At 41.7% G+C, this 20,632-nt stretch overlaps 1 protein-coding gene across 1 annotated transcript in view; it reads left to right on the forward strand.

Moving 5' to 3' along the window:
- Positions 1-20,253, forward strand: part of LOC124622157 (allatostatins) — a 513,094-nt gene extending 492,841 nt beyond the window's left edge. The window contains exon 2 of the mRNA XM_047147797.1: positions 18,320-20,253. Coding sequence (XP_047003753.1) covers positions 18,320-19,167 — 848 coding nt within the window. The 3' untranslated portion in view covers positions 19,168-20,253. The remainder of the gene's footprint in view (positions 1-18,319) is intronic.
- The last annotated feature ends 379 nt before the right edge of the window (positions 20,254-20,632 follow it).

Raw genomic sequence — 20,632 nt, forward strand, 5'->3', positions numbered from 1 at the left:
TGTTGTGAATGTAAGTATTCACTCTGTACTACTCTCCATCGCCTTCTTTGCTTTGTTTGTCCTTTAACAACATTCTTTGCTAATTATACGATCCACTCCTCTCAACATGTCTTCTAAGTTGTTGTTATATCCGGCTGGAAATATTATTTCGGCTGCGAACATTGGTCTTAGCAACTGTTCCCCCTGTACTTTCATTCCTCTTCCAAAATTTTCTTTCACTTTATTCTTGGCTTCGAAGTGGAACATCACACACTACCGGATAAAAGTGAAGCACCCGCAAGACGTGATCTATGTCAATGTGACTTGGTACAGGACCACACCACCGGCTAGAACGTAAATGATTTGCGCTGCAATGGTCTGTGATACGTACAATGGCCACCAGAGTGCAATTAGTGTTGTTCGACTTTAGTCCTGTCACCAGACTTGCTAGGGTATACAGGGTGTCCCAGGAGGAATTGCCATTATTCAAGGATATGACAGGAACGATTATTCGAAGGAAAGAAGTCCAGTAACAATGAGTTCTAAAACGCATATCTAAAAAGCTTTGAACACTTTTTCGTCTTCGATATTGTGAAACTATTGTCTTCTACAGCAAGCTCGTTGTTTTCCATATATTGAAGGGTGGTAGTATGGAACAAGACAATAAAAAAGTCCAGTAAACATGGGCTCTAAGATACATACCATAAGAACTATGAGCACTTGTTCATCTTCGCTGCTGTGAAACACATCTCTTTTACTAAGTACCCATGGCTCTTAAGGTATGAATTTTGGAACTGATGTTTATCAGCACTCCGTCGTCAGGCCACGAGTGGCCTACTGGGACCGTCTGACCGCCGTGTCATCCTCCGAGGAGGATGCGGATAGGAGGGGCGTGGGGTCAGCACACCGCTCTCCCGGTCGTTAAGATGGTATTCTTGACCGAAGCCGCTACTATTCGGTCGAGTTGCTCATCAATTGGCATCACGAGGCTGAGTGCACCCCAAAAAATGGCAACAGCACACGGCGGTTGGATGGTCACCCACCTAATTGCCAGCCACGCCTAACAGCGCCTAACTTCGGTGATCTCACGGGAACCGGCGTATCCACTTCGAAAAGGCCGTTGCCAATGTTTACCAGACAATTGTTATGATCTAGACTATCTCCTAGCAAAATGCGAAAAATACAGAACTTGTAATACAAGACATCCACAGTATTGAAGATGAAGAAGTGCTTATGGCTATTAAGATATGCGTTTTTGAGACCATGTTGACTAGATTTTTTTTTCTTCGAATGATGGGTCCTGTCAAATCCGAGTATTGACCGTTACTCCTGGGACACCGTGTATTACATGAGTGAACATCGCCAGACGCTGAGTGCTCACTGTGAAGGACAATGAGGTGCGATGTACATCTGTGAGACAGCATTGACAGCACATGACAGACTTTGAAAACGGCCTCGTTGTAGGATAACGTTTAAACGGATAATGGAATTTTGTAATATCTAGATTTATGAGGAATTCGGATGTGACAGTGGCCCGATTTTGGACTGCACGGGACCGCGAGACCACGTATGCTTGTCGTCAGGATTACGGTCGATCACGTGTGATCACCACGTAGCAGCCATTAGACGACAATTGGACAGAAACACACACCGAAATCAGTCATCCTGATGGCGTGGTTCGAGGGCAGCCACTGATACCAAGCATTCAGATTGTTTGGTGACTCACCACAATCACCCCTGTACGGAACAGAAAGCTACGTTACCACACAAGTAGCTTATTTGTCAGAAATGTCAGTATCTAGATATATTATTTGTGCTGTACAGTCACATTTGCATTTAACATTTGAGGTTAAATATCAGCCGATAGAACATATATGTTTATATTTAAATGGTAAATGGAATGCAGATTCAAATGGGTCGGTTCTTAATTGCAAAAACAGTCACAGTTGATATCTGTCGATTACAGCGCCGTATACCAGGTATGGAAAACAATTGTTTGAGCAATCCGTACGTAGTTTTGGCGAAGAATACGAATACGCCATAAAAAACTCGAAGAATAACGAATGCTCCATCAGTGACTGGCGCAGATGTTAGATCGGTTACTACTGCTGCAAGTACGGGTTACGAAGATTTAAGTGATGTTGGACGTGGTGTTACAGTCGGCGCACGTGCGACGAGACACAGCACCTCCGAGGTAGCGATGAAGTGGGAATTTTTCCGTAAGACCATTTCGCGAGTGTACAATGAATATCAGGAATCCGGTAAAACATCAAATCTCTGACATCGCTGCGGCCGGAAACAGATCCTGCAAGAACGGGACTAACGACGACTGAAGAGAATCCTTCAACGTGACAGAAGTGCAACCCTTCTTCCACAGATTGCTGCAGATATCAGTGCTGGGCCATCAACAAGTGTCAGCGTGCGAATCATTCAAAGAAACATCATAGATATGGTCTTTCGGAACCGAAGGCCCACTAGTGTACCCTTGATGACAGCACGGCAACAAGCTTTACGCCTCACCTGGGCCCGTCAATACCAACATTGGACTGTCGATGTCTGAAAACATGTTGCCTGGTCGGACGAGTCTCGTTTCAAATTGTATCGAGCGCCTGGACGTGAACGGGTATGGAGACAACCTCATGAGTCCATGGATCCATGGACCCTGCATGTCAGCAGGGGACTGTTCAAGTTGGTGGAGGCTCTGTAATGGTGCAGGGCGTGTGCAATTGGAGTGATGGGTTCCCTAATACGTCTAGATACGACTCTGAAAGTGACACGTACGTAAGCATCCTGTCAGATCACCTGCATCGATTCATGTCCATTGTGCATTCCGACGGTTTGGGCAATTCCAGCGACACCCCACACACAGGCTGGCTCCAGAAACACTCTTTAAACACTTCCACTGGCCACCAAATTCCCCAGACATGAACATTATTGAGAATATATGGGGTACCTTGCAACGTGCTGTTCAGAAGAGATCTCCACCCCCTCGTACTCTTACGGATTTACGGACAGCCCCGCAGAGTTCTTGGTGTCATTTTCCTCCAGCACTACTTCAGACTTTAGACGAGTCCATGCCACGTCGTGTTGCGGCACTTCTGCGTGCTCACGGGGGTCCTACACTATATTAGCAGGTGTATCAGTTTCTTAGGCTCTTCAGTGTATATCGAAAAGACGAATATCGCACTGTACCAATTTGGGACCGCTCAGTCGAAAGCGGGAATAAAATTCCGCTTTAAAATCATTTTGTTTCTAGCGGGAAACAAACCGACGCTTTACCTTTCCCTGGGCGTCGCATGAAATTTGCTACGATCAGTATTTATCTGTCTCGATTTCAGCATCACACTGCAAAAACTAAATTCCATATATCTGCTGAAACACCAGAGGAAATACGCCTAACGACTATTAGAAGAGACAACCTGTATATCAAAAACGTATGCAGCCTATGTCTTTCCGAACATTTATTACAGTATCGTATTAAAATTTGAAATAAATCAGTGAAGTACATTTCCAGATTTTTACTAACAACGATAAACAGCGTCTTGTCTTTACATAGTAGTATGAGATACATACATACATAATAGTAGTATTACGGTAGTTAGACCCTACTGAACAGCTCAGTCGTTACGTATTCTTGTTCAGTAACAGCATACGAATAAAGTTTTCTAAATTGTGTACGACGCGCAGATATAACGAGACGCTTCCTGCTCCATGTCGCATCGGCTGTTATCGAACTCTGCGACTAGTCCGTGAGTTGCCCGCATTCGGCGCGGCGCGGCCCACCCTTTGTAGCCGCTCCCCAAGTCGATTACTTCGTGCTCTTCGGAACTCTATTGGACGCAGACAGCTTTAACACCACCTTACCTCTCGAAAATAACTTCCCACAATACAGTGTCGCTAGCTGCTTTTCGGGTAAGGATATGTTGTGTATATCTTCATCGTACAAACTCTGCGAGAAACCGAGAAGTGTATAACTTCTCAGATTTCTCATCCACACTGTGTCTGGTCTGATAAAAACTAAGAGCATAGGAATACTGTTCCTAAATAGTTAACCGACGCTTAAAAAAAAATATCATCTTTCAATCGCAAACTAATGCTCATAACCAATCATCGAAGAGGCATAAATGGATTCTTTAAGATGTTCTCGATGTCTACATACCTAATTATGCCGGTTCCACGCTGCATACGAAGCAGTACTAGGTACCTGCAGATTACTTTCCCATTCTGAGCACCGCATTGCACGTCTGAGGTACCGTCAGAAGTCTTTTTTCTAATCATACAATGAAGGCTTTCACGACCGGATGGTACTGTTGTTGATAATTCTTCCGGGTCATATGGCCGTGGTCCATGGAATTCTTCTATTCCTAAAGTTTCGTCCAATACTACGTTGGACATCCTCAGAGGTATGGCTGGTCCTGTTGAGTCCTGCCGACTGGCGAGTCGCGCGTCGGAGAGCGGCCTAAATACCGAGGAAAGTGGGCGTGGTCTAGCTTGCACATAGTAGCAGAGAGAGAACTAGTCAAAGATAAAATGTAACTATCGATAATAGTCCGTCATAGATAAAAATCACTTATCGATTCTGTAACGCCACTGTCCATACCTCGCTTAATTTCAAGGCCTCTTCTTTTCTATTAAAATTATCTTCATGTTTATAAATTTCAATAGCCTCCCTATACGGTCGTGGATAATACTTCGTGGTAGCACTTAAAATTGTAGTTTCAGAAAACTTAACTACATGGTCACCTGACTGAAGTGCATGTTCCGCAACGGCCGATTTGTCTATTTTCCCAGTCGGCAAAGACTTTTATGCTCCTTTACCCTCGTATTCACACTTCTTTTCGTAGTACCAATATAAACCTTGCCACAAGTACACGGAATATTATACACACGGCTAGATGATAATGGTGGCCTTCTATCTTTAACAGAACGAAGTACTTGTCCTATTTTTCTGGCAGGATTGAATACCGGTTTCACTTTATGTTTCAGCAAAATTTTGCCGATTCGATCTGTAACGTTACTAATGAAAGGTAAAGACACCGTGTACTTCCTTGTCCTTTGGCCTGCAATTGTATCTCTGTTTACTATGATTCCGGTCAATGAAGTTATGGTTTACATAGCGGAAGTTTTCCCTGAAGATTTGACCGCTCTGTTTAGACACTGTCTCACTTCTAGCCAGTTTCAGTGGGATGGGGAGTTTTATGAGCAAGTGAATGGTGTTGCCATGGGTAACCCGTTGAGCCCTGCGATTGCCAATTTTTACATCGAGAAATTTGAACAATCAGCGTTGAATAAAGCAAATAAGAAACCATGTTGCTGGTATCGTTATGTAGACAACAGATTCGTGGTTTGGACACACGGTAAAAATGCCTTAGACGAATTTTTTGATTATCTTAATAGCATAAACCCTAAAATTCAGTTTACCATTCAAGTGGAAAAAGACCAGGCTATTTCCTTTCTCGATGTGTTAGTCATGAGACAGACCGATGGCAGTCTAAAACATAAAGTGTTTCGGAAAAGCACACATACTGATAGATACTTGCATAAGAACTCCAATCACCCACAACAAAAAATAGGTGTAATCAAAAGTTTAGTGGACAGGGCAAAACGGATTTGTACGCCGGAACATCTGGATAAGGAACTGAATCATCTGAAACAGGCCTTCGAAAAGAATGGGTACTCAAACGAAGAAATTAACAGAGTTTTAAGACCTAATTACAGCAGGCCAAAGGACAACGATGGTACACAACAATAGAAGAACACGGTGTCTTTACCTTTCATTAGTAAAGTTACAGATCGAATCGGCAAAATTTTGCTGAAACATAAAGTGAAACCGATATTCAATCCTACCAGAAAAATAGGACAAGTACTTCGTTCTGTTAAAGATAGGCCACCATTATCATCTAGCCGTGTGTATAATATTCCGTGTACTTGTGGCAAGGTCTATATTGGTACTACGAAAAGAAGTGTGAATACGAGGGTAAAGGAGCATAAAAGTCTTTGCCGACTGGGAAAATAGATAAATCGGCCGTTGGAGAACATGCACTTCAGTCAGGTGACCATGTAGTTAAGTTTTCTGAAACTACAATTTTAAGTGCTACCACGAACTATTATCCACAACTGTATAGGGAGGCTATTGAAATTTATAAACATGAAGATAATTTTAATAGAAAAGAAGAGGCCTTGAAATTAAGCGAGGTATGGACAGTGGCGTTACAGAATCGATAAGTGATTTTTATCTATGATGGACTATTATCGATAGTTACATTTTATCTTTGACTAGTTTTCTCTCTGCTACTATGTGCAAGCTAGACCACGCCCACTTTCCTCGGTATTTAGGCCGCTCTCCGACGCGCGACTCGTCAGTCGGCGGGACTCAACAGGACCAGCTTTACCTCTGAGGATGTCCAACGTAATATTGGACGAAACTTTAGGAATAGAAGAATTCCATGGACACGGCCATATAACCCGGAAGAATTATCAACAACAAGTCTGTTCAAACTTGTCTTCCCAGACCTATACACACACTAAAAAAATAGTTTTACAAGAAATTTTGTTGTGAAGGTAACTGACAGATTATTAACAGAATTCGACTTCATTAGTTTTGCCGTAACGTTGCTATGGGTTGCTTATCCTACATAAAATTGACAATCCCATTATGTGTATTTAAAAATGACTCAGATTTCGATATAAATTCATTAAATGAGGCTCTGTTATCATGTTTAGTTATTATTGAGCCGTCTGTTATACAGGGTGTCCCACTTTACGGCGACTATTCCACACAAGATTTTGCCCATAAACAAAGTAAAAGAATGTAAAAAGATTTATAACGAAAAACTTGGGGCGCATGCAGTACATAATTTATGCATAAACAGTTCACGTCCTAACTGTCATCTGTTGCATGCTCCCCACGATTTTGGTTATACAAATATTTTCTTAAAAATTCAAAGTTTCAGAACTATGGTGCTAGGAATCTGTATAGGACTAGAAGAAATTATTTTATACGTTTTAGTCCGATTTAGTAACACTTCGGCTATATTAAAACTTTATTTTCATTTCAATAATTATTGTGATTGAAGGTAAGCGTATTGCAACTCCGACAGAGTATCTCTACGTAGAGTGACAACCTGACAATAGCCTAGCCTCCTGTCTGATGCTTTCTCGTATTGTGACGCTTCAGGGGACAGAAAATTTCAACGCAAGGCAAAGCAATCCTCGCAGATATCTCACAAATGGAACTGCCGAGGTTACTGTTTTCACTTGTTTCAGTGAATCCACTCGTGAGCACACGACAACTTAACAAAAAAATGGCATTTTTTAAAACCGGTGTACATGTCATTAAAACACAACAGTCCCATATTTAACATACGCAAGGAATGGAATGATGTACATCGTGCTCACGCAAACCTTTAGCTGAATATGGTTCACTGAATGATTGGTGTGGATTTTTCTTGTGTTTTTACCTGTTTACTGTCAACTCCAAGTTGACGAGCTACATTGCCCCCTAGCAGAGGAGAGTGAAAGTCAGTTTTGTGTTTCGTTTTTAATAACGTCTTGTTTTCGTAAATTGCACACTGTGATACGCATTTGAACAGTTCTTTAGGAGGGGAAGTGGGTTACCAAATGAGAAATATAAGGTGCTATTTAAAAAAAGATTTATTGCCGTTCATTTTTTCGTGACCGACGAAGATACAAGAAGGGCAGACATGCTAAGTAATGTCCCCTTGATATCTAAGCAGCTCTGTATTGGCACACTTTTTATTGGTTTATTTAATCAATGTATATCTAACAGAAATACAGATTCAATAATCGAATGAAACAGATGACGTGCATGAAATTATCTCCATGCAGTACAAAAGATTTCGAGTACTTCTCTGCTTGCATCTTATGTAGCTGGTTTCTATTCTGTCTCAGGGAGCCGCTTAAATGTTCACCGTCGTTGGTAAAATGCCAGTGTCTGCTTTTGTATAACATTTCCCTTGTGCTCTTATTCACAGCCCTTTTATCATTTTTGTCTGCCTTAAAAAGTTTATCTCGGACTGAAAAGTGCAAATGAGGCAATAAATTTTCCCTGGTAACACGAAATTTTCGCGACTGACAAAAAACGTAGTCCTCATTCGTCTTTCCAAGGGCAGTCACTGTTAACTTACAACTTTGCTGTCTTATTACTGGAATGAAAAAGTGTAACTTGAAATAAATGGAGCGGTAGTTAATTATACACTGTAATTTTTGTGATTGCAGGCCTGATGCCGCGGAGAACAGGTGTAATATAGTTAATGAATCGGAAGTGACAAGACATTTGTAAAGTACGTCGAAAGCAGCAAGGAAATGTGCGTAGGGGTAAGAGTTAAGAGCTTACTGCTATAGTGTTAGCAAAGTGTAGTCTTCAGCATTCTAGTTGCTCCTCTGCGTCCGAGTAATGTGATATCCCTCGACTGTTTAAAAACGAGATGAATCAGAAGGTTTATTACGTCGGAAACTGGAAAGCTAAAATTAAGTAAAATACATCGTGGGAAGCACTAATTATATTCTAAGATTCGGTGCTCTGAAAATTAATACCTTCTTAAAAATACACATGTTCCTCGTGTTACTCAAGTTATATTGTATAGCGAATGTAGCAATTTCTTTTCCAGTAACGTCACGAAATGTCGACGCTTTAAATATATTGGTGAACAATGCTCTTAACTAAAACAGTTATGCAATGAATACAGAACAAGTAAATGTTGTGCTCAAGTGTTTATTACATAAACCACAAAATACGAACATAGTTTACTTCTTTTTAAAAATAGCTCCAACATTAGTTTTGCCTGTTCTGCTTAGATCTTTGCGCTAAGGTGACAAAAATTTGGGCATGATATACACCGGGGAAAACGATAACGACCTTTAGTTAAAGCAAATTTCATTTCAGATACACACTATGTGATCAAAAGTATCCGGACCCTTGGCTGAAACGACTTACAAGTTCGTGGCGCCCTCCATCGGTTATGCTGGAATTCAATATGGCGCTGGCCCACACATAGCTTTGATGACAGCTTCCACTCTCGCAGGCATATCTTCAATCAGATGCTGAGAGGATTCTTGGGGAATGACAGCCCATTACTCACAGAGTGCTGCACTGAGAAGAGGTATCTATATCGGTCGGTGAGGCCTGGCACGAAGTCGGCGTTTAAAACATCCAAAAGGTTTTCTTTTGGATTCAGGTCAGGACTCTGTGCAGGCCAGTCCATTACAGGGATGTTGTTGTCGTGTAATCACTCCACTACAGGCTGCGCATTGTGAACCGGTGCTCGATTGTGTTGAAAGATGCAGTGGTCATCCCCGAATTGCTCTTCAACAGCAGGAAGCAAGAAGGTGCTTCAAACATCAATGTAGGCCTTTGCTACGATAGTGCCACGCAAAACAACAATGGGTGCAAGCCCCCTCCATGACACTATAATAACACCACCGCCGCTGTTGGCACTACACACGCTGGCAGATGACGTTCACCGGGCTTTCGCCATACCCACATCCTGGCATTGGATCACCACATTGTGTTCCGTGATTCGTCCCTCCACACAACATTTTTCCACTGTTTAATCGTCCAATGTTTACGCTCCTTACACCAAGCGAGGTGTCGTTTGGCATTTACCAGCGTGATGTATGGCTTATGAGCAGCCACTCGACCACGAAATACAAGTTTTCTTACCTCCCGCCTTACTGTCACAGTACTTGCAGTGGATCCTGATGCAGTTTGAAATTCCTGTGTGATGGTCTGGATACATGTCTGCCTATTACACGTTACGGCCCTCTTCAACTGTCAGTGGTCTCTGTCAGTCAACAGAGGAGGTTGGCCTGTACGCTTTTGTGCTGTACGTGTTCCTTCACGTTCTCTCTTTACTATCACATCGGAAATAGTAGACCTAGGGATGTTTAGGAGTGTGGAAATCTCGCGCACAGACGTATGACACAAGTGACACGCAGCCATCTGACCACGTTCGAAGTCCGTGAGTTCCGCGGAACACCCCATTCTGCTCTCTCACGAAGTCTAATGCCTACTGAGGTCGCTGATATGGAGTGCTTGGCGGTAGGTGGCAGCACAATGCATCTAATATGAAAGACATGTATTTTTGGGGGTCTCCGGATACTATTGATCACATAGTGTTTATCACCTTAAGTCTGTTGAAAACAAATAACGTTGTGTGTTGGATTTACAATGACTTGGATATACTGTATTATGCGACCTCCTTTAGGCACGCAAAAGTGCAGATTTTCAGGTAGTACTGGATATATCCTGCAAGACAAAAAAAAATACCGATTGAGATGGAAATCTTTAGATGTAATGTAAATGAGCAGCCAAACAAATGATTGCAATTACAGAAAAAATTGATGATTTATTTATGTGAAAGAGCTTCACAATTGTGCAAGTCAATAACACGTTGGTCCACCTCTGACCCTTATGAAAGCAGTTAATCAGCTTGGCATTGATTGATAGAGTTTTTGGATTCCTCCTGAGGGATATCGTTCCAAATTCTCTACAACTGGTGTGATAGATCGTCCAATTCCCGAGCTGATTGGAGGGCTTTTTCTTTTCCCCCTATTGTTAGGAGGCAGCATGGACCAAAAAAATCTCTGGCAAACATGAGCTCTAAAATGCAGCATAAGAGATTTGCTTCACAGCACGGAAGATGAACAATTGCTCATAGCTCTTAAAGTACGCACTTTAGCCCTTCAAGGTGTGCATTTTAGAGCTCTTGTTTATGTACATTTCTTTTTCATATTTCGATCCGCACTACCATCTCTGATGCTTTGTCAGTGGAATCCTGGTTCACCCTGTATATCGCGCGTGCGTTGCAATCCTGATACATGCCTCTGAGACCTACGTAATGGAAGGGAGAGAGAGAAGCAAATTACAAGCTAGTTAGATGAAATTCTTGAGATATAGTATTGTACTGACGAAGATGAACAGATTAATGATGGAGAGGACCAAGGAATTACTGGTCCTTACGTTATAGAATACAGGAACAAGGCTTAGATGGTATGGAAATGTTAAGCGAATGCAGAGGAAATACCCAGGAAGGTAGACGAGGTGAAAGGGAAAGTAAAAACCCAAGAGGAAGACTAAGACGCAGGTGGCTGGAAGGAGTGAAAGACTGCTTTCCAAATACCTTCAGTGACACTATTTCACGTATTTTCTGTCTTCGTATTCCGTAGTAGTATTCTAATCATAATCCGATAAGTCATAAAACAACTTTTCTATTTCTGTAAAACTGACGTGGAGGAATAAAGCAAATCAGCACATTGTCGGGTACACAATTAGTGTTAAAAATAATATACATAATGAGACAATAGTACGGGAGAAGGCATTTGTCCAGTGGCCTTCCTGTTCACACGGAGTTTAGTTTTGGTACAGATTTTAAATACATATTTATCTACTGTATATATATATATATATATATATATATATATATATATATATATATATATATATATTAAAATGTATGTAACCTATATCCGTACGTAGGTTTGATAGAAAATTGTGTAAAAGTCGGAAGTAAATCGATCAAGAACTTTTTGCTAAAAACTTTGCCCCCTTATTTAGTATGTACTCGTATGTTAGAAAAATATAGAACACATATCAGTCCGAACGTTTCTTATCGTGTAAAGATTTGAAGTAAATCGCTCAAGTACTTCTCGAGATTTTTGGTAACAACTTTAAACAACGATTCGTCTTTATATCGTAGTATACATATGCATTCCTGGCACAATATAATTTAGAAAATAATTTGAACGAGATTTTCAAATTCAAATGGTTCAAATGGTTCAAATGGCTCTGAGCACTATGGGACTTAACTTCTGAGGTCATCAGTTCCCTAGAACTTAGAACTACTTGAACCTAACTAATCTAAGGACATCACACACATCCATGCCAGAGGCAGGATTCCAACCTGCGACCGTAGCGGTCGCGAGGTTCCAGACTGAAGCGCCTAGAACCGCTCGGCCACTCCGGCCGGCGAACGAGATTTTAACGCGGTTCACGAGCAAATTCATATTGACGAACAAGTATTCAGCCGATGAACTCTCACCCTTCAACAATCCTCTCATCTAAGGGAAACTGAGTTTAACGAATCGTTGAAGACGAATTCGCTGTAATTAAACTGCTGGAACAGAGCGAGATAGCGCAGTGGTTATCAAATTGGACTCTCGGCATCTGAGACGATGAGGGTTCAGATCCGCGTCCGACCAGGCAGATTTAGGTTTTCTGTGATATCGGTAAATCGATCCAGGCAACTGCCGACATGGTTCCTTGGAAAAGGACACGGACGATTGCTTTACACTTCCTTTCGTAACCCGAATTTGTGTGCCAGCCGCAGTGGCCGAGCGGTTCTAGGCGCTTCAGTCCGGAACCGCGCTGCTGCTACGGTCGAAGGTTCGAATCCTGCCTCGGGTATGGATGTGTGTGATGTCCTTAGGTTTAAGTAGTTCTAAGTCTAGGGGACTGATGACCGTAGATGTTAAGCCCCATAGGGCTTTGAGTCATTTTTGAACCGAATTTGTGCTCCGACTCTAATGACCGAGCTGCAGACAGGACGTTAAATTCCAATCTTCCGTCCTTCCTTCTTCAGCTAGGTGAACAGGGAAAGATGTTCAATTAGCTGTATCCTTCACAAAGAAACCATCCTGAAAGTGTCATTAAGCGAATTCTGGAAACCGCAGAAACCGTAAATCTCGATTGGAGCCAGTCCATCCCAAATTCGGAAACAGATCTTTAATCACTGCGGTACTTCGGCAGTTCAAACGTATTGTTAACTGAGTGTAAACACTTTTTACGCAATAGTCAGGATGAGATACTAATTTTCGTTTGTCAGAGTAGTAAAAGCTGCGAATTACTTCAAATGCAACTCAACAGTGCACTTCGTGCACTGATTTTGTTTGGAAATGCTCAGTAAAATTAGCAAAGGATTCCTATATGCAATGAAATGTTTTGTGGAGATGGCTACGAAGTTTTTCGCGACGGAGTCCTTGCATAAAAAGTTGCCGCGTCAAATCCGCGTAAAAGTCCAAGCATTTGGTGATTGCCGTCATCATTGTCGTCAGAGGCTATACCTGATCGTCGCGAACTGACGAGGCTCCCAATTTCATATCCACAAGACGGCACCTGATTGGCTGTGTTACGCCATGATGTCAACTCGGAAATGGTGTGGATAGAGATAGCACCCTCTACGTCCACAGATTTTGTTTGCGCTCTCTATCCAGGTTCGCTAGCAGCATCATACTTCTCATCAGGCAGTAAACTGTTAGAGAGGTGTCTGCAATTACTAGAGCATTATAAATTTTGGAGTGTCATAAGATCCTAGAACTGAAACAGTAGCTTGTTACGTAACGACAATTATGTAATATAAAATTTCAGCGTCACCACACTGAATAGAACAAATTTTTTTATATGTTGCACAATGCAAGGCTGGCTTTTAGATTCCAAATCCAGCGTGCTGATGTAACATCATCTCGTACTGCAGCATGCTGCTGCAGTACGATGCTAACAAAGCGTTCACAATAATTTTCGCTTGAAGCTTACGTAATGCGCAGCTGTTGATATGATGCTGATTTCTCCTACAGTTTCACTTATTACCAGAAAATAAAATTATTAGTATTGTGAGTAGCCACTATTTCCTACGAACTATACCATTACGACTTAAAGAACGTTATGTACTTCATGATATGAATATGTAGCTGCAATGAATTTTTCTACGTTAGGGAAACTGACAAATACTCAATGGCACCAAGTTTTCGAAGTTTTGCACCATCCTTAACGTCAGCAAATGACTGAAATTTACTGTTGTGTCATTTCACTGCTTTCCTGTGCAGGCTACCAGTCCATGTTGTTTCGTCACTCCAAAAATAGGCCACTGAACTATCTCCAGTGTCAAATCAAAGTCCGGTTCTTCTGGTGATGTGTTATCGATATTATTTCTTCATTTGATTCAACCTCGTATAGATCGTTTGCATGATCTGAATTGCAATTATCTGAAATGTGTCAGATAAAAAGAAACTTACACGTGATTGGTGGCACGCTTCTTTGAGGCGCACACTTGAATAATGTTGAACTTCGATTTTTCTTCCTGTGCTGTTTCTGTGGGCGAAACTACTACTTCCAAGTTCTTTAATTAAGCTTTCTACATACACTGTAGACCAGTTAGTAAATATATAATCTTCTGAAGGATACCCACAAGACGCCTGTGGAAGACCACCACATATTATTCTCTCCAGTAACGTCTTCACAATATAAAATTCTTTGCTGAAGAATTATTTAATGCTGTGTAGCAGTGATCAAGCTGTATAACTATGCAGAAATGTTAATAAAACGACTAGTGAGTTTGCAAGACTGACAGTTAAACAAATTCCAAAATTCTCCAAGACAACTGGCTGAGCATCATATTTCTCCTATCTGAAATACGTATGTACTCAAACCTGTGAAATATGCTGCCCTGTTCCTTGACTCCCGTTCATTTACTATGTTTATTTTAGTACCATTATGTTCATTGTTCAGTATTGGATAGATGGAGTGTTTTAAAAATTCGGTAAGAGTTTTTTCTATTGCTATCTCGAAACTATTAGCCCTGCTTCCCATATGTTGCATTATAATTAAATCAGATAATCAGTGTAAGAAACGTCAGTTAGACTTTAGTGGTGACACATCGTCATTTAGAAACATCCACTACACTTTGTGCACTTATTCAGTCAGGTGCTCTGAACAGATAAAAACAGTTGAAAGTGTCTTGTAACTTTATTACTTCAGGTTTTCATGAGATAATGTATAACTGCTATCTTCGTCAACAAACCCCACTTGAAACAAATTCATGTGCTGGGGATAGTGTTCTTACATAAAGTATAGGCAAATTTAGAAAGAACTACCTTCCCCACAATTTTGTAAATGCTTTTCTGCAAATAAAATGAAGAGTAATTACGTAGAGTGTATTTGTTTTAACCTAAGACAACTAAGTTTATCGGGAACGACATAAGGAACGAAAAATGTTTTAGGAGAGAATTTGATATTAGTAAAGGGGACAGCTGTCTGTGCTACAACTGGCCATCTCTTAATCATCACATCTGCGTGGGCGGGATCAACTTGGCATTTTCAAAGGGGAACCCCCCCCCCTTCCCACTTTTATTACGTATTCCGATTCTACGCCAAAAATTACGTACGGTTTACTCATACCAGCGTTTTCCATTCCTGATACGTGATGCTATAATCGACAAATATCAAGTGTGCCTGTTTCTGCAATTAAACACCGACGCATTTGATTCTACGATGTAAATGTAAGCCTTTGCGTTCTAACAGTTGATATTTATGTTCGAAATTTACTTTAGTGTTGCAATTTTCATTGTGCAGTGCAACAAGGTTAGACGTTTCAGTGTCTGGTTAGAAACTACGTTTAGTGTGATCCAGCAACAACGATATGGATGTCATTGTTTTTTGTACCATTGCAATACTAGCGAAATGCAAACCACAAGCACTGTAATAACATAAGATGTCCACGAAGTTGTTGTGACAGGTGCACCTGCCATGCATACTCACCAAAATCGAGTCTTCAAGAGTGAGGGGCAAAGGGACTCACCAAAATCAAGTATTGTATCATCATCATCATGATTTTGGTGAGTCCCTTTGCCCCTCACTCTTGAAGACTCGGATTTTGGTGATTATGCATGGCAGGTGCACCTGTCACAACAACTTCGTGGACATCTTACCCTAATACAACGCTTGTGGTTTGTATTTCGGCAGTAGCCACGTAGCGGCCAGTGCTAGACTTACGGTGGCTGGGTTGAAACACACAACGAAATGAACCACCCTGATGGCGGGGTTCGAGCGCGGCCACCGAAGTCAAGCATTCCGATGATTTGGGGACTGAGCACAATCAACCCCGCAAAGAACAGAGAACAACGTTACCATACAAGTAGCTTATTTGCCAGAAATGTCAATTTCTAGCTTTATTACTTGTACTGTACAATCACATTTGCAACACCGAAGTAACGTTTGAACATAGATATCAACCGTTAGAAAGCAAAGATTTACATTTACATCGTAAATGAAATGTAGAATCAAATGTGCTGGTCCTTAATTGCAAAAACAGGCAGACTTGACATTTGCCGATTACAGCGGCATCTACCATGAATGGGAAATAATGGTTTGAGTATACCGTATGTAATTTTTGGAGTAGAATCTGAGTATGCAATAAAAATGTGGGGTTCCTATTTAAAAATACGAAGCTGATCCCGCCCATGCAGCAGGGTTGGTTAGGAAGTGGCCGGTTGTAACGCAGGTAGATGTCCCCTTTACTATCTTTTCAACTAGAACATTTGTTTCGTACTATAGGTCGTCTTCGCGATATTTAGTTGTCTGAAGCTACAACAAACACCCTGAATACATTAAATGTATTCGCAATTGCGAATATGGACAACCATCAGCAGTAGAACGCAATGACAACACTGAAAATTTGTACGGGTTGGGACGCGAACCTTCATTCCCCGCTTATAGCGATCGGTCGCCCTACCATTTGGCTATCCGTGCACGAATCACAGCCAAACCCAAAGTTCCACATGCCGTCAACCATGCGTCTACAATCTGTACTCGAACAGCCATTATGTATATACCTGTATAGGTGATACATTCTACTTGAAAGTCGTTTGCCTGGTGTCAGCGATAAAAAAGATGTTGTAGTGCCTGTGTTATTCCGAATTGCAATGCAATGTTCCTTTTGACATGCATGGTTCACGGCAAATGGAAGTTTGGGTCTGGTCGCGAGATGAGTCGTGCACAGATAGCCACATGGTATAAGCGGAAAATCTGTGTTCGTGTCACGGTCCGCCAAAAATTTTCATTGTTGTCATTCCATTCGACAGGCGACGGTTGCGCATACTCGCAAGTGCAAATACATTTAGTGTACTTCATAACTGCAGTAGTTAGCGCAGTGCCTGTTCCTTTGGACATACATGCATGCATCGTAAGTCGAAATAACACACATGGAAACGTCGTATCGTTAACACATTGTATATCTCTCTTTCCTTGACAAAAAAAAAATTTTAACTTTCTCGGTACATCTGAAAAAAATTGCTTTTATTTCATTACATGTGTCTCTAATGACGCTATACATGAAGTGAATACGAAAGTTTAAGAAGTCTTAAACTTGTATTACCTGCAGAAAAGTAAGTTATCAATATTCAACTATATTTCATTTAAAACTCTTTATCAAAATTACTCATTTGTGTTTTGAAATGCAAATTTGAGTGCCTCTTAATAACTACGCTATTTTCTGAAAAATAAACCGAATAATTCATTTACATGTTACTACCGCAGATATTTTTACTCGTATCAATTATACGAACGTACTTTTCTAAGCTGCTTTAACTCTCTAACATTCGAAATCACTCCTGTTGCTTTTTATACCATTCATGATTAATTTGTAGGGGGCGTTGTTATAATACTATGCAAAAAAAGAAATAAAACGCACATTAGAAGCCATTCCAGTGCAAATGTGTCCACGTATTGGCAGCTATATAATATTATTAAAACATCTTATTCTCATATCATTGATAAGCCTCAATTTGTTGCATGTCTTGAAACTGTTGTCCCAGTTTTCATTTGTAACAATAGTAGTGATAGGCCTGATACCTGTCTAGACATACAGGGTGACTCAGCTGCCCCCAACTGATTTCTTTTATACAATCCGGACTACGTCTGTACCAGGAACGATATCCAGGCAGGCGTCAGCTATGTAATCGATGTAACCTCTCTCAGACTTTTGGGCAACTGCTAGCAACCGAAATCATACTGTAAAAAATACAACTGAGGACTGGCCATGAGTTACAGAGTATTTTTGGACCAAAATGTGCCTTACTTCTGTCATAGTTACGCAAGTGTATGCAGTTTTTCTTTCTGTAATTAGCAGTGTAGTCCTCAAGGTTTTGTATATCTGTAGGTTTATTCCATTTATAGCACTTTATCTTTTGTAAATGGTGAGATGTTATATACCGGGAAGTTGTTACCTCCACAAGACCAATTTCGATGTCTCCTCTTAATTATGTTGTATCCAGTGGTGAAACACACTTTATAAGGCAATGTTTCTGAATCTTTTATCTTTTACACTATGATTTCCCTTGCTAAGAGTCACTCAGAACTGTGAGGAGCAAATTACGTTGATCACATGGTTGTCACCTTTCTTGATAGAGTTCCTTATACAGATGTAGTGTCGGTTGCTTTCAGTGAATCGGTAGTAGCATCTGAATCAAGTGTATGTTATCAAAAAACAGGTAGCGATTTTGAGAGCTGGCATGAAGTACCAAGCGAACTGACAACAATTTTTTTCTGCAGGTATGACTTCAAGAGTCACATCTAGTGAAGCTGCAAGGTTGCCACTACCAGCACTGGTACTGCTACTGCTGTGTACCACACCGGCGACGCCACAGGAGGTTCCCGGAGATGCAATGACTGGAGGTGGTCCGGCCTCAGCTCCTGTGTCCACTGCAAGTGAGGCAGCTGCAGCTTCACCGCCAGGTGCCGCCTCTGCCGGTGCTGCCGCTCTGGATGCCGACAGCGAGTACGATCTGTACAAGCGACTCTACGACTTCGGCGTGGGCAAGCGCGCCTACACATACGTGTCCGAGTACAAACGCCTGCCAGTGTACAACTTCGGCTTGGGCAAGCGCGCCACAGGCGCCGCCTCGCTGTACAGCTTCGGCTTGGGAAAACGCGGGCCTCGCACCTACTCCTTCGGCTTGGGTAAACGTGGCGACGATGAGCCCAACGAGTACAGCGAGCAGGAGCTGTTCGCCGACGTGGATGGCGACAGCGAAGACGCTCTGCCAGTCGCAGTCGAAGCCGACGAGCGGGAGCTGCCCGAGGCGGCCGAGGAGGAGATGCCGGGCGTGTTCACAGACCTGGTGGACAAGCGCGGTCGACTTTACAGCTTTGGCTTGGGCAAGCGTGCACGCCCCTACAGCTTCGGCTTGGGTAAGCGCGCCGGCCCCACCCCATCGCGACTCTACAGCTTTGGACTGGGCAAACGGGAGGGCCGCATGTACAGTTTCGGCCTCGGCAAGCGACCGCTGTACGGTGGCGACCGACGCTTCTCATTCGGCCTGGGCAAGCGGGCACCTGCAGAGCACCGCTTCTCTTTCGGTCTGGGCAAGCGTGACGCACGCTCTGCCGACTCCCAGTAGCCTCAGTCAGCTCTGTACAACTCGCTGTACTTCCCCCACCTGTACTCCCCCAATGCCCACCCCTCTTCATAGTCGCCAGCTAGGTCCCACGAGTCTGTCTCGTTTCTGTTACTCGGTAATCGAGTCTGCCTACCTGTGCAGGCATTCTAAGAGTATTTCACCTTCCATTATTTCCTGCACTTCATCCATTTTAGTTGTCTACCTCTGCTTGCTCATTGCATCACTCAATAAATTTGACAACTGCTCTCTTCATACCAGTATTCGTGCTCTCCACAGTAAACTTACCCTAGTGTACAAAACATTCTTAACAGCAGTCTTTCCTTTGTCATATGTATTTCACATGATGTCCACAATTTAGTTCAGATTTCCTGAAATTGGACCTTACGTTGTTCACTGTCTGCTTAGGACACAGCACAATGTAAAACAAAATTCCTCTCCCCACACGCTATTACTAGTTGAAAAAAAGCAAATAATTTCTGGCATTCAGTATCACTAAGATGTATTGCCAGTTAATTTAAATTTATCCTTATTTCATTATACCTACATTAAAGACGTGTTAGACAATTCAAATTCCAAAGCAAAAGCTTCTTTCTGCTAAAAGACGCACTGTTAGCACACAGGCTTTCCCTGCCCACCATGAAACAGTTTACGGGATCCTATATGATGATACTTGCAGTGTTCCAATCTGTCTTGCCATCAACCAAACCCGCCTCAAGCCATTTCAAGAATGCAGCTCTGCTACACGAATTTCTCATGTTATTGCATCAAATCTTCTTCCGGCTTTTCTTTTGACAACATTGTTTACCCTGTTATGTGCAAGCTTCTCTGTGGGGTAGTGTTCCCGTCTAAACACTATGATGAAGCTAGTCTTCATTTGTGAATTATATAACTTTATGTGATTTCCTAGACTGATGAAAAAAAAAACAAATCTGTTTGAGTAACTAGATTTGCTGACTCCCTACTGAGTACTTTCTCCTGAGGCACGAGTATAATGAGCAGACTCATATGTTTGACTGAAACATTTTACTGCTGTAGGTTTTGCGTTTCTCGCATTAAAACATGTAACTTGTATGTATTAGCCTACATATATATATTTGTCAGTAAATAATGACCACTGAATCTATTTCTGTAAAATACTGAAATGAAATAAATTATGATTCAATATAAGCATTTATTAGAGCTTACTAATTGATGTGATATTCCTAAAAGAATAAGCATGAACTATTAGTAAATCAATGTACGAAACTACTTCAAAACTAGTTAAGCACAAAAAAAAATCAGATATCTGAATCTCTCAACTGCTTAGTCACATGCAACGACAGACACAGTGTAACTTCAATCTCTCTTACGTTGATTTCATGGAGCCAATTTTTTTCTTCCCCAGATTAGAACGTCAGTTTAATACATTTACTTAAATTAGTAGCTTACAGCTTCAGCGTTGAAATCAAGAACATGATGGGCCTAT

The sequence above is a fragment of the Schistocerca americana genome, chromosome 7 (assembly GCF_021461395.2).
Source record: "Schistocerca americana isolate TAMUIC-IGC-003095 chromosome 7, iqSchAmer2.1, whole genome shotgun sequence".
NCBI classification, from domain to species: Eukaryota; Metazoa; Arthropoda; class Insecta; order Orthoptera; family Acrididae; genus Schistocerca; species Schistocerca americana.